At 40.4% G+C, this 12,668-nt stretch overlaps 2 protein-coding genes across 3 annotated transcripts in view; both read right to left on the reverse strand.

Annotated features, from left to right (window-relative positions):
* slc6a11b (solute carrier family 6 member 11b) overlaps positions 1–268 on the reverse strand; it is a 35,237-nt gene extending 34,969 nt beyond the window's left edge. The window contains exon 1 of the mRNA XM_072452673.1: positions 26–268. The gene's annotated coding sequence lies outside the window, so the exon portion shown is untranslated. The remainder of the gene's footprint in view (positions 1–25) is intronic.
* An 8,678-nt stretch (positions 269–8,946) lies between these two features.
* Positions 8,947–12,668, reverse strand: part of atp2b2 (ATPase plasma membrane Ca2+ transporting 2) — a 102,659-nt gene continuing 98,937 nt past the window's right edge. For both annotated transcript variants that reach the window (XM_072452675.1, XM_072452674.1), the window contains one exon: positions 8,947–11,080. In XM_072452675.1, coding sequence (XP_072308776.1) covers positions 10,769–11,080 — 312 coding nt within the window. In that variant the 3' untranslated portion in view covers positions 8,947–10,768. The remainder of the gene's footprint in view (positions 11,081–12,668) is intronic.

A 12,668-nucleotide genomic window follows, 5' to 3' on the forward strand; every position in this document is an offset into this window, starting at 1 on the left:
TCTTCTAGTCCTGCTCTGTACTCACCAGTGTCCTCGTCCCAGAGACAGATCCTTTGACTCCCACCAACAATGTTTTTCCAGCTCACGGGACAGTTCAGCCTCAGCGGGAGGTCCAACGAGACGAGGGTCCAACACACGACCAACGAAAACCTCTGTGCGTGATGGTGTTGACGTTTTGTCTGCTTTTGTAGTTTCTTCAAATGGAGGATCCTGTCGCGCCGGAGGGATGAGGTCCTGTGTGAGCCGATGGAGAACACGACTGCGCTCCAACTCCGCGAGCGCGCACCTCTCAAGCGCCTGGAGTTGGACACGCGCCATGTGCTGACCAATGCGCACTGACTGCACCGCGCACGGACACCAAGGGACGCACAGAGTTAGAAGAGTACAACTTTTCTGGATTGAACATTTTTTATATTCTTGGCTTTGCCTTGTTGGGCTATTATAACAAGAAATGCAGCCTGTTAAAGGAACGCACGCGTAAAGCCTCCTTTGGCGCGTAAAAGTGCCAGGAAACAAACCAAAACCTGACTAATTCCCTCATTCAGTGTGGCTGAAAGCACCTTTACAAGATGATGAACAGATTAAAGCACGTAATCTGTAAAAGAGCAGCCTGTTGTGCGCGCTGTAGTTGCATCGAGGGTCCACTAGATGGCGCTGAACACTGTGGCGAGGTGGTTTTAGTGGGAGTTTGTTTGTATTTGTACTTCTGGAAAGTAATGCACATTTGTACTGAAGTAAAAGTACTGCTGCATGGCTAAAAATTGCAAGTGCAAGTACTGCTACCAAACTTGTTGGCTACTGTTTTTCAGCGATTTTGAAAAAAGGGTCAAACAAAGAACATGTTAATAATTTAGTCTGTATACTGGGACTTCAATTAACAGTAAAAAGCATGCTTGGAAAAAAACAAAAACCTTTGTACAAAATTCAATTAACTAAATAGTTTATTTGTAATTTGCCTCTGGATTTATTTGGGTAATAATTGCATCAAATAGAAGTAGCTTATTTGAAGTCTTCCCAAACTAAAGTTAAGTAAAGTAAAAAATATATCAAAATAAATTCAAGCCTGTAAAGGTAATACAACAGAATCTGCAATGTACATTTTGCTGTATATTTTAACAGTAATTAAGATAAATAAGATAAGATAATACATCTTTCACAATAGGTCAAATCCACTCAGGTCCTTGGAGATGTGGCTCCTGCAGGTTGTCCCAGCAGCACTGAAGGACGGCTCAAATGCAGAGGAAATAATAATAAAGTGTATCTCAACCTTAAGAGCAGGGCAGAGGCTAACCAGAGGGTTGCGCTGAAGTTTAGTTTAGAGGAACATTTTATTTAATTCCTGGAAGTCATTAAATTATCTAAAACACAGTTTATTTAAAATTCCTCAGATTCAACACTCATTCATTTGAGGGCCAAAGTCAAATACAGCCCTGTACTTCCTTGTTGTCTGTTATTGGTGGGAAGTTGGTAAAAAGCCGTGACTTGGAGCGACTTATTATTGCAGCCCGGGACGACATCAGTGAATACAAACTCTGGGTCTTTGTTTGGAGCAGAAGTCACTCCGTCATCACCACAAAAGCATGCCCCATTCACACTCACTGCATTACACCTGTCACCCTCAAATGATGAACGATGGGACGTCATAACCACCCATGCTGATTTTCAAACCACTATTTACAAATATCTGTGAAGGTTTTTGGGTGTATGTTGGTGGTATCCAGGCGGGATGTAGCAGTGGCATTAGGAACTCCCTTCGCTGTGAATGCCCCTGCCCCCGTGCCTTTACTCCGGGGTCACCCGTCAGTGGGAGAGAGGAGGAAGTGTCCCGCATGAGAAGTGTGGCCACCCAAAGAGACTGGCACTACCTCAGTGCACCATTCAAACAAGTCAACTCTGTATTTATGCCACAGCAGACAGCAGAGGGGACCAGAGCACGGCTAATATGCACCTTCACACTGCTCTGAACCATTCACCCGTTTCCTATTTGCTCTTGTCATTTCATGACTGAAACAAGATCATTTAGGATTTGGTTGCAAACAAAGCTATGCACTTTTCTGGTGGAGGTTTCGCCATCGGCTTGTCTCCTGAATGTTCCACAGTATGACATTAAACTGATCTACCTCTGTAGAGACAAACAGGCCACCAAACAGAGTGACAAGCCAGGCATCTCATTCATGAGGCTTAAGTACAAAAATGTTACGTACACAAAGCTTAGGTTCTATAAAAATACAACTTTATATAATAAATGAGCAGTTCGGTCCAAAAACCCTGAACTTCACACATCAGGGTGTTCAGAGACAAGGCAAAGGGTGATCTTGTGCTCAAAAAATGATTAAATTAAGTAAATTAAATATGTGGGGACTCAGCCATTAACACATTATATATATATATATATATATATATATATATATATATATATATATATATATATATAATATAACTGCACTGTAGAGTAGACAGCAGAACACTCCACCCTACAGACAAAAAGTCACATAGTGCGTCTTTAAAGGTGCTGTCTTACAGGCTGAAACATATGCACTCTCACTTTATGATTGGACAATATTTAATGTTTATAAATCATAATCTAACAACTATTATTATGATTGAAACCAAACTTTGAATATGTTTACTTCATATCTTCGCTGAAGGTTTATTAAATTGGACACACAAACTGGAGGCTTCTCGACAATGACAAACAATTACAGGTGGATGTTTATAGTGATGGAGGATTTACTTTTGTGAAGCTACTTACTATTCCTGAGTCATTCCTATGGTCTTCTTAAACAACAAGTAAAATACACAAACACAAACATGTTTCTTCTATCTGCTTTTATTACCTCAGGGACAATGTGATCAGGACAGAGATGAGACGACACCCACGACTTTGAATCAATTTACCTCCATCTGACACCTGCAAAACCTGTGTGCGTGTGTGTGTGTGTGTATGTGTGTGTGAGAGAGAGAGTGAGAGAGAATCAATATAGTAAGAGTAGAAGGAAAGGGGGACAGGTGAGAGGGGCGAGATGGGAGAATAGAGAGAAGAGGGAGAGATTGAGAGGAGGGAAAGAGAGAATCCATGTAGTGAGAGGCGGGTGAGAGAGGGGGGGAAGGTAAGAAGGGAGAGTGAGGGGGATATAGAGCGGAAGAAGAGATTGAGATTAGGGAGAGACTTGGGGAGATAGAGAGATGAGGGGAAGAATGAAGGAAGAGGGAGATGGAGAGAAAGGAAAGATAAGCAGGTCGGGGAGAGAAGGAGGGGGAGATAAGATGAGGGAGAGAGAGAGAGAGGAAAGAGAGTCTGGGGAGGAGTGGTGGTGGTAAGAGGTGCAGACAGAGAAGAGAGACGAGGGAAAAGCGACGGATGAGAACAATAGAGAGAGAAGGACAGGAGATGTGACATCAGAGCTGTCCGATGTGGGTCACCGCATTGATGGACCTGAGTTTGGGACCATGACTGTCAATCATCACATCATCACAGCCAATCTGACATCGCGTGCTTGTCACTCGTGTTGTGTGTTTTTTCTGCAGATGTTGTGACTCACCTCAGCGCCTCTTCTGTGCTTTTACTGCAGCACTGACGCCCTCTGGTGTCTGTAGACTGGTACTGCACGTGAGAGGAAAAGGAAAGTTACGTGTTGCAGCGCTGCGGTGGTGGTGATGGTGTTGAGTCTTTTGAACAAGCAGTTTGTGGTAAAGGTCCAGACGTGAGCCGCCATCTTGAGCACAGGTCATAAGAAAGAAAAAACAAACATTATAAGAATACAAAATAAAATAAGTTAAATATCCCCCTGTTTGAAGAAATGTTGAGAAAACCAAACAAGCCACTCCAACTTGATCCCAACAATGGCAATGGTGGAAAGTGACGAGGTGCAAAAGTAAAAGTACTATAAGCAGCTGTAAGTTACTTTAGTACATTTGGCATTGGATATTTTTTACTCTTGCTACATTTGAGAGTAGGTATATGTACTTTCTACTCCACTACATTGTCAAACTATTTTCCTTGTGTTTTTGAGCACCTTCATGATGACAAGATGAGTTTTTTTTTTTCAAGCCCAAATAATAATAATAATAATAATGATAATAATAATAATAATAATAATAATACAATTTTTAAACAATCCTAAAACAATAAAATGAAGTTATTTGGTCGTTCGCCTCTGCTGACTGAAATTCAGCAGAATTCTTTATCAAGATCACTACATTTGACTCTGAATACGTGTCAAAAATCTGTGGGGAAAGCATTGTACTTCTAACTCTGAAAGTACATTTTCAAACGGGTTCTTCAGGAATTTTATTAAAGATTATGTATTTTTTTGCAAAATTAGTAACAACTTTCTGAGTACTTCATCCACCACTAAAAAATATAATATATTACTATAAATAATATAAATCAATGCAATTCATGTGCGTGTTATGTATAATTTTACCTTTGCCTTTAACCCACAAAAAGCACTAATTAACTGCCAAGACTTTTCATACATTCCATCCCTTTTGTTTAGGGCATTATCACAGAAACTCACGCAGATTTATGGCCTAATTACTTCAAAACACACTTAACAACAGTAATCTGAGCGTGCAATTTGTTTCTCCTGAGTTCCACCAATGCCCAGACGCAGACTCTCCTCCTTTTTTGCAGAGAAAGGAGTAAGTGGAGCCCACAATCTTCCGCAGCGGCGCGGTTTTGGCGTGTTTGAAAGGCTTGTCAGTTACGGGACCTTTCTATCGGGCAAAGGGAAGCAGTGGGATTCAAAGTTGGGGCCCGGGAAGGCGCTTTTCTTCCAGGAAATGGTGCCTGGCTCCTGGACTTGAATGCACCCCGGACTGCGCTGGAGCGGTGCGTTTGTGGGAGCGCGCTCGGTATTCACGACCAGGGCCCCCGGGAAGAGCCGCCATGAATAATGATGTCAGGTACACACCACATACTACTGGGCTCAGGGGCTGATACTACCAGTCAGGGGCCACTTTCAGGCATATTATAACAATAGGGTTGGATGACTGTTTTAGGCATTTCTGTCAGCAGAAGTTGAAGCTTTTCCCATTCACAAAGCAATAATTTGATATGAAGGCATTATTCAAATTAAAGAAAATTGCGTTTATGCCAATTGTAAAGTTTATTCATTTTAACTTTATCAAATGGAGGCTCTACATGAAAGTGGCAAACTATTTATTATGATGATTATGACTATGGGCTACATTAATATAGGCTGGATGGAGATATCATGTTGTTAATATGTTTTTGGCCACTCTCATTCAGTAAAACACATTTAATAAATAAGGTGTTTCAAGGGATTGTTTTGAAGTCTGGTGAAATGCTGCCCTCTGGTGGACAATTGTTGGTTTTTCATTCCTGCAGTGCTGGGGCTTAGCAGGATAATAGATTAAACTACAATTGTATCATTTGTGTAACTACATGATATAAGTGTCCCTGTAAGGCAGGTCATAGGCTCTGTTTCTATAAAAAGCTGATGAATAGAAGAAGGTGGTGTGTCATATTGTTACATCGTGATGATTCATGATTAAGCTTTTTGACCCAAAACATATACAATAAATAGAACAGGCTCTATCTAGTGGGACAGTTAAATAACTACACAAGGGCTTGCCAAACCTTTTCTTCTTTTTTTCCAATATTATTATTATATTTTATTTTTCAAATATTGAAAGATAATGTGAAGTGGAAGGCACAGTCTGGGGATCAACGTGGACGATTGCATTTAGCAGGATACTGAGTAGCCTGTTAATTCATTGACATCCTTCTTCCCCTCGGGGAGTGTTGCTGTTTCACACGCTGCTGATGCTCCAGGGGTGACTGCACCTCTGAGGCCCCATCTCATGGCCCTGACCTGGAGACCAGGACGCTCCTCAACTGCCTGGAGGAACTCTCCCTACACTACATGATCCTCTCTTTCAAAGTAGTTCTGGCTCCACAGTCTCTATCTGGAAATGGATGTGTCAGTCCTGGACCATCAGCAGCCTGTCCGTCTGTGGGAGTGAGATCTCTCCTTCACTGTGGTTCTCCTCCAGGTCTCTACTTTTACCACGTAGGGTTTTGTGTAGTTTTTCCTTGCTGAGAAGAAGGGTCAGGGACATTTGCAAAATACCTGTGAATATTGTTTCAGCTTATGATTATTTCATTGTTTGATTCTTTAACCTTCTGTTGGTTAAATCAATAAGTCTGAAACTGAGTTTAATAGAGGATTATCAAATGTGCAGTAAAAATACTGTTCATGGTGTTTTGGCAATTCATCAGTAAGTCTAAGGGCCACTGTTGGCCCCTGGGCAATAGTTTGTGTAACGTACAACCTTATCCAATATTAGAAAGTATTTTGACATAGAAATGTATCAAAAGGAAGCAGGCGCGTGCATGTGTGTGTGTGACAGAACTATTCTAAATAAGAATTAGAAATATGTATGTCTATTTCTCTTTTTGTTAAATAATGATTGTAATAATTTGGTGGAAATTATAAGTAAAACTAAACAAATGGTCCATGGCTCATTCGTCCAGGGATGATCCATAGAAAAAGGTAATCATCTGGACCAGGTTTGAACAAATACAAATGTTTATCTGCTGCCAATATTCACCTTATTCCACTCACTTTTACCTCTGACTGAACCACATTTCCATTGTGGTTTGTATTTCTGGTTAACAGGAATCCTTTTCATTTCAATGGGGAAATCGAAAAAAGTCAATGATGCACACTTTCTCTGGGCGCCTTGAAAATGGCATTGTAGTTTGAATAGAACTAATTTGCTCTCAATCCGCAGCCCTTTTGCAAGAATGATTACAACCGGAAAAAAGGGTACAGTTAATGGCAGCACCCGTGGATCTTCTGGAATAAAGTGAATACAGCCTGAAAGAATCTACTCTGAAAGTGAGCCCAACCTTGTTCTTAACCCGGCTAATCAAAATAAGCATAAGTCAGAAGTTGTCTGGACATTCAAAATGAAACACAGACATTTTACTGAATGACAGGTACATGAACAGGTGACAGACACACAGTAAGAAGTCATATGACCAGGGCCAGGACACTCCATGCTGGGTCATGCTGCTCCGCAACATTTATTTAGTGATTTTTGCATTTTTTTGTTCTTTTTCATTCTCTTGTACAGCATATTTTTTGTCTCCACTTGCGCTCCCCTGTCAAAAAGAGTGTTTGGGACAGTCAAGAAGCAAGCAAGAGTTCGTTGACTTCAACAACTTCCAACCAGTCCATAGATTCCCCATATCATACTCATAATATAATTTAACTTGTTCCAGGCTAGAAAATAATTTACATCACATGTTACTTTGACTTTTTGGGAGATCACAAACATTCCAGCAACACACTCTAGGATTTTTCAAGGGTGACAAATCGGAAAAAAGCATGACGTTTTTGCATAGTATTAAATGAACAAAGACATTGAGTTCTTTATTATTTACAATTATTGTTATAGATAAAAAAATATCATAAAAACAAGATGAACACTTAATCACTTACCCATGAATGGCTAAGTTCATAATAATAATATGCCAAAGTTTTTAATCTTTTGGCATTTATTATTTGTCTTTTTCTTGGTTTTTCCACAAACTGCATGCGTCTAAATACAGTACATTGAGGCAGGTGACAGTTATATTGCAAGTTCATCATCAGCATTGCCGTTAATATTGATTTTGTGTTATTAAAATTATTATTATTATTATTATTGTTAATTGAATGTTTCCAGGACGATTGAGAGACAGGCAGTGAACAGTCATCGTGATGTAGACGCGCTGGCCACTTTATTAGGTCAAACTTGCAACTAAAAAGTTCGATCGCCTTTAAAAGAAATGATCTACAGTCAATTCATTCATTATTAGCAATCGTAAACATACTTGAGTCGGCTATTTCCTGCCTCTGAATGTTAAAATACCTTACAGCGCTGGGATTTATGCAGTATCGTTGTGTCTTTTTTGCGTTATCGTGCCACTGTAGCTCACATTGCGACTCAGAAGTGGACTTGGGTCTGGTCCTGGTCTAGTCCTGGTTTAGTCCTGGATTTTGATTGATTTGTGTTTAGTGTGCAAGTGTGAACGCATCCTGAGTGTCCGGAAAAGCCGACAACACATTAACGTATAAATAAAATATAAGTTGCAATCGATAGCAGTGTAACAAGTTTATCTGATAAAATGACCAGCGAGAAAAGCTTTCGCGACACCGCACTATTTACAAACTCTGCATCCTCGTGAAGCTTAGAATGCTGTCGTCTTTTTCCTTTTTATCGTTTTTGTTAATGGTCGAAAACGCTGTCTTCTGCTGTTATGTCGCCGATAAACGCGCCGACAGACAACAGAGAACCCGACAGACTACGTCATTGTGAACTTTTAAAACAAAATCATAATTTGTCGTCACTTTGCCTGAGCTAACCGTTGTAAAGCTTAAACAATCTCCGCGTGAACAAAGAATGGGCCGAGGAAAAGAAAGAAAAGTACCATATTTAGAAGTGCTTGAATACATGATTGTATACATAGAGATTTAAGTAGAAAAATCGTCAATTCGTTGCATAATGGCCGATTTCATGCTCGCCGATGAAGTTAGTAGTAGAAGAAATAATACATTGTAGTAGTAGTAGTAGTAGTAGGCTAGTTTTAGTGGTTTTTCCTTTCAATATGGTGCATTTCTGAAGGTAACATCTCATCGCTAATAATAGTAACGTCCGATTTTGAAAGCACAATGATAATAAATAGTTTACGACTAGTGAGTACAGATTCGATGCTAGGAGGAGTACTGTCATTTGGGGTGGAGCGGCAGGAAGACAAGCTTGGTTTAAAACACACGAAGCACATCGAGTTTTGTACGCCACAGAAGTTGTCATTCATATCCAGATAGTGCAGAAAAATTATCTTTTTTTAATATATAGAAAAAGAGTCAAAGTAACATTCTGTTTTTAGTTGTTTTGTTCAGCGTGTCCTCCGTGTTTTTTTGTCGTTGTTGTAGTTTTTTTTAAAGATGGTAAAAATGCCAAACGTTTTCATTTTGTGTAGGCTGTTTGTCGGTGTAGCGTTTGAAAGGAAAAAAAACTTTCTTTTCCCAAAACTTTTGCAGATTTTTAGAACGTTGCAGCCTTTTGCGGTGGTGATGGTGTTGAAGTTGTTTAGTTAGAGGAGTCTTTTGAACAAGCAGTTTGTTGTAAAGGTCCAGATGTGAGCCGCCATCTCGAGCCCAGGCCATAGCAAACAAAAAATCTAATTATAAGAATAAAAAAATGACAAATAAAACAAGTTAAATATCTCCCAGTTTGAAGAAATGTCGAGAAAACCAAGGCAAGCCACTCCAACTTGATCCCAACAATCATATAAGTAATATTACGATTTCACATGTACTATAATTCCCGTTATATTTTGGTTCTTTTTGTTAATTCCTCTAAATATCTACAATATTTGACAAGATAGCAGGCAATTTCCAGCAAATATTATTTTTTTCTTTTTCAGTTGTCACACAGCGTTCCTCCTCTGCACTCTAGGAAAAAAGGAAAATAAAAGGACGTCGAAATTTCTACCAGGTTGTAAACAATTACATTCTCTTTAAGACAAATAATTGAAGCAGGAACAAGGCAACATGCCGACAAACAATAATAACTCTCTCTATATATTTGTATTTAGAGTAATAGAATATATCGCATAAATGCTGTTGTGGTCATAAGTTAATTTCCTCTATTCTGACAAAACTACAGTGCAAGTTGAGCCCTAGCGCCTCATCCACGCCTTTTAAAGGATCAATTCATTTGTACATTGGTCAGATACAAGTTCATGCCAAACACACAGAAACTCGCAAGGCTCTTTAGAAGAAGCTGCTGTCTATAAAAATCAGCCAGGCCCAGCTCGTTCCAACCCAAAATATATTAAAAATAAACGCCTGGCTACACGTACAAAGACATTTTCAAAACACATTTTCAAAAGATTCCTGTCCACGTGGCGCCAACAACACGCCAGCTCACGAAACGTTATTGAGACACAAAAACTCTTGGAATCATCACAAAAACGTCGCCGTGTTTGTGATGGTTTCAAATGACTGAAGGATGTAGATGGCGTGTATTTCGTGCGATTATTGCTAAGCTAACATATACAGTAAGTACAACCGCTTCATGGCTGCGTTGGATGCCGCCGCTTTCCCGTATTTACAATCTCGCGAGTGGATACCAAAAGTTTAGTCCGTCTCTACCGCATCCGTAGATTTAAAAAGTTTATACATCTTTTAAATAAATAAAACAAAAATGTGTGGTGAAATATCTTTGCGTGTGTAGCCAGGCCCTTAACCCCATTTGTATTAAATAAAACCTGGGTAATGTACATTCATGCAGGAGCAACATTAATAATAATAATAATAATCAGAATAAGAATAATAGCAACATTTTCAATTTAATTTAAACTATCATAAGTATTGACAACGTTATTGTGGAGGAGGTTTTTCAAAGTCTGTCCCGTAGTTTCCTCCGAATGCCACCGACACAGTTTTATTCGTGTGCAAATGTGGCACTGCAGTACACGTCCTCCTGTCGCCGCGAGCAACCACAAACAAGATGGCCCCCGGTTTGTAGGTTTCTTTTTGATTGTACGCTCTTTTCACCTTGCTGTTAAACGTGAAGTCGCGTTTAAAGGGGAGAGTTTGCATTCGCACGTAGGACCGGCCCCACGTGTACCAAGCGTGGCGTAAATTGGAGGTTTTTTGCGGGCGACGAGGTTACGCTGGAGGTCAAGGAGAGACCCCAGACTTGAAATTTTTGGGTAAAACATCAAATTTTATGTTTTCGGAGGTTAGAGGCTGGTCTCCAGGCTGTGCAGGGGCGAGGCGGGGCTAGAAGAAGAGGCCGATTTACTGGTGTCGATGGTGAGGTTGATGCCACTGTCTATGGCGTTGTTGTTTTTGTTGGGCGAAGGCGGCTGATTGGAAAACTTTCTCCTCCGCCTCGCCGAGTCGTCGTCCGCATCGTCGATTAGCGGGATGTTGGGTGTGGAGGCGTCGATCCTAAACTCGGGATGGGTCATGAAGTTGTGGATGGATGAGCGGGAATCGGGTTTTTCCAGGCCTTCGTACAGGGAGCTACGGAAAGCATTCACCACACGGATCTGAAAGGGAAGAAGAGAGAGAGAGAGCATACACAATGATAAGTGATGAAGTTAAAACGGATCGAAAGGGTTTTGAGGGACCCTCGAAAGATAAGAGACGAAACAGACAGAGAAAAGTCGCATTATTTCGAGTTGAAAACGTGAAAAAGAAGTCTGCAGTCAGTGTTTCGGCTTTCACAAGATGACTACAGTTCACAAGTCACTCAAGAACTTGGCGTGCACTAAGGACAACCGTGAAGAAACACAGTTGTAAATAAAAACATCGACCAAAAAAATCTTTTCACAGCTCAAAAAGCAACACAAAACGCTCGTTGTAAGTATACGCTTTTTTTGTCCAATGTGCGGTATACCTAGAAACAAGCCACGTTAATAATAAATGGAAATGCTCACAGAAACAAAGTAAATAAGGATAAAATATCACATGCAGTAGATATCTGGTGGAGAGGGTCAGTGAGGAGAAGAGGGTTAGAGCTCAGAGACCCAAGTATATCGGGCGTTTGGAGCATCTGTCCGGGCGTTCCACACAGACTTGGAATGACACACTCAAAAACAACAACAAATAAACAGTGTGGGTGAGGCTGGGTTCAGTGGGATGAGGTGGTCACACAGGCATCGCAATGGAAAAGGATAAAAACAAAATAAATGATGAAAAACACATCGGGTTAAGATGTGGCGAACACAGAGGTAACACAAATGAACATGCAACAAGACACAGACGTGAGCGCACACACTGCAACACTAAAACATGTGTGACAGGAAGTACACACGTATCTGAGGTCAAAAGGTCAACTTCATGCACAGCTCGGAAAACGCTCAAGTATAAGCTCCGTGAAACGTCTGAATGATGATGAGATTCATTTAACTCAACGCTTCACAGAAACTAGTTAACAAATATGCTTTGATGTGGACAAACACACTGTTCTTTCACTGCAAAATAAAAAATAATTGCCTTTGAGCCCCTTATGACACAAATATTTAAGTCTTTTTCTGATCAATAAGAATAACCTTCTACACATTGTGGGGAGCATTTCAAAACGTCTGTGTGATGCGTGATCATTATTACCGAAACAATCGCAACACTGGGAGTCCCGGGAGTGTTGGAGCTAAAAGTGATGGCTGAATAAAAGGTGTCTGTTGCTATGGCGACGTGAACTACAACAGCATCCGAAGAACAGAGGCTGCAGTCTGTTTGCGTTGCATTGTTAATGGGCTCTAAACATGTTTTTGAACTTAAAATAATGTCAGAGGTTCTCTCATCTGGATCTGGTGTGAGCACGCCTTCGACTGGCAGCAGTGGGAATCGCCATGAGAAAAACAAACAAAAGCTAGCTCTTACTCAACGTGCTCTGATGTGCTAATAGAATAACACAGCAGTAATCGGAGGGAGAGGAGGTTGTAAACAAGATTGATGGAACTAGCGTGAATGAAGCTAGATAAACGGTAAACGTTTTTCATGATCAAACAATGTTATAACGTGATTAAATGATTTCTTGCTAATACTGTGCGTGTCCTTTAAAGTTGACCTTAGATGTCGTCAGCTCTGGCTATGAATGTTATATGTATGAACACGTTTGTGGAGCTGTTGTAC

The sequence above is a fragment of the Eucyclogobius newberryi genome, unplaced genomic scaffold, assembly GCF_026437365.1.
Source record: "Eucyclogobius newberryi isolate DKJ021-1_F unplaced genomic scaffold, fEucNew1.0.hap1 SCAF_19, whole genome shotgun sequence".
Lineage (NCBI taxonomy): Eukaryota > Metazoa > Chordata > Actinopteri > Gobiiformes > Gobiidae > Eucyclogobius > Eucyclogobius newberryi.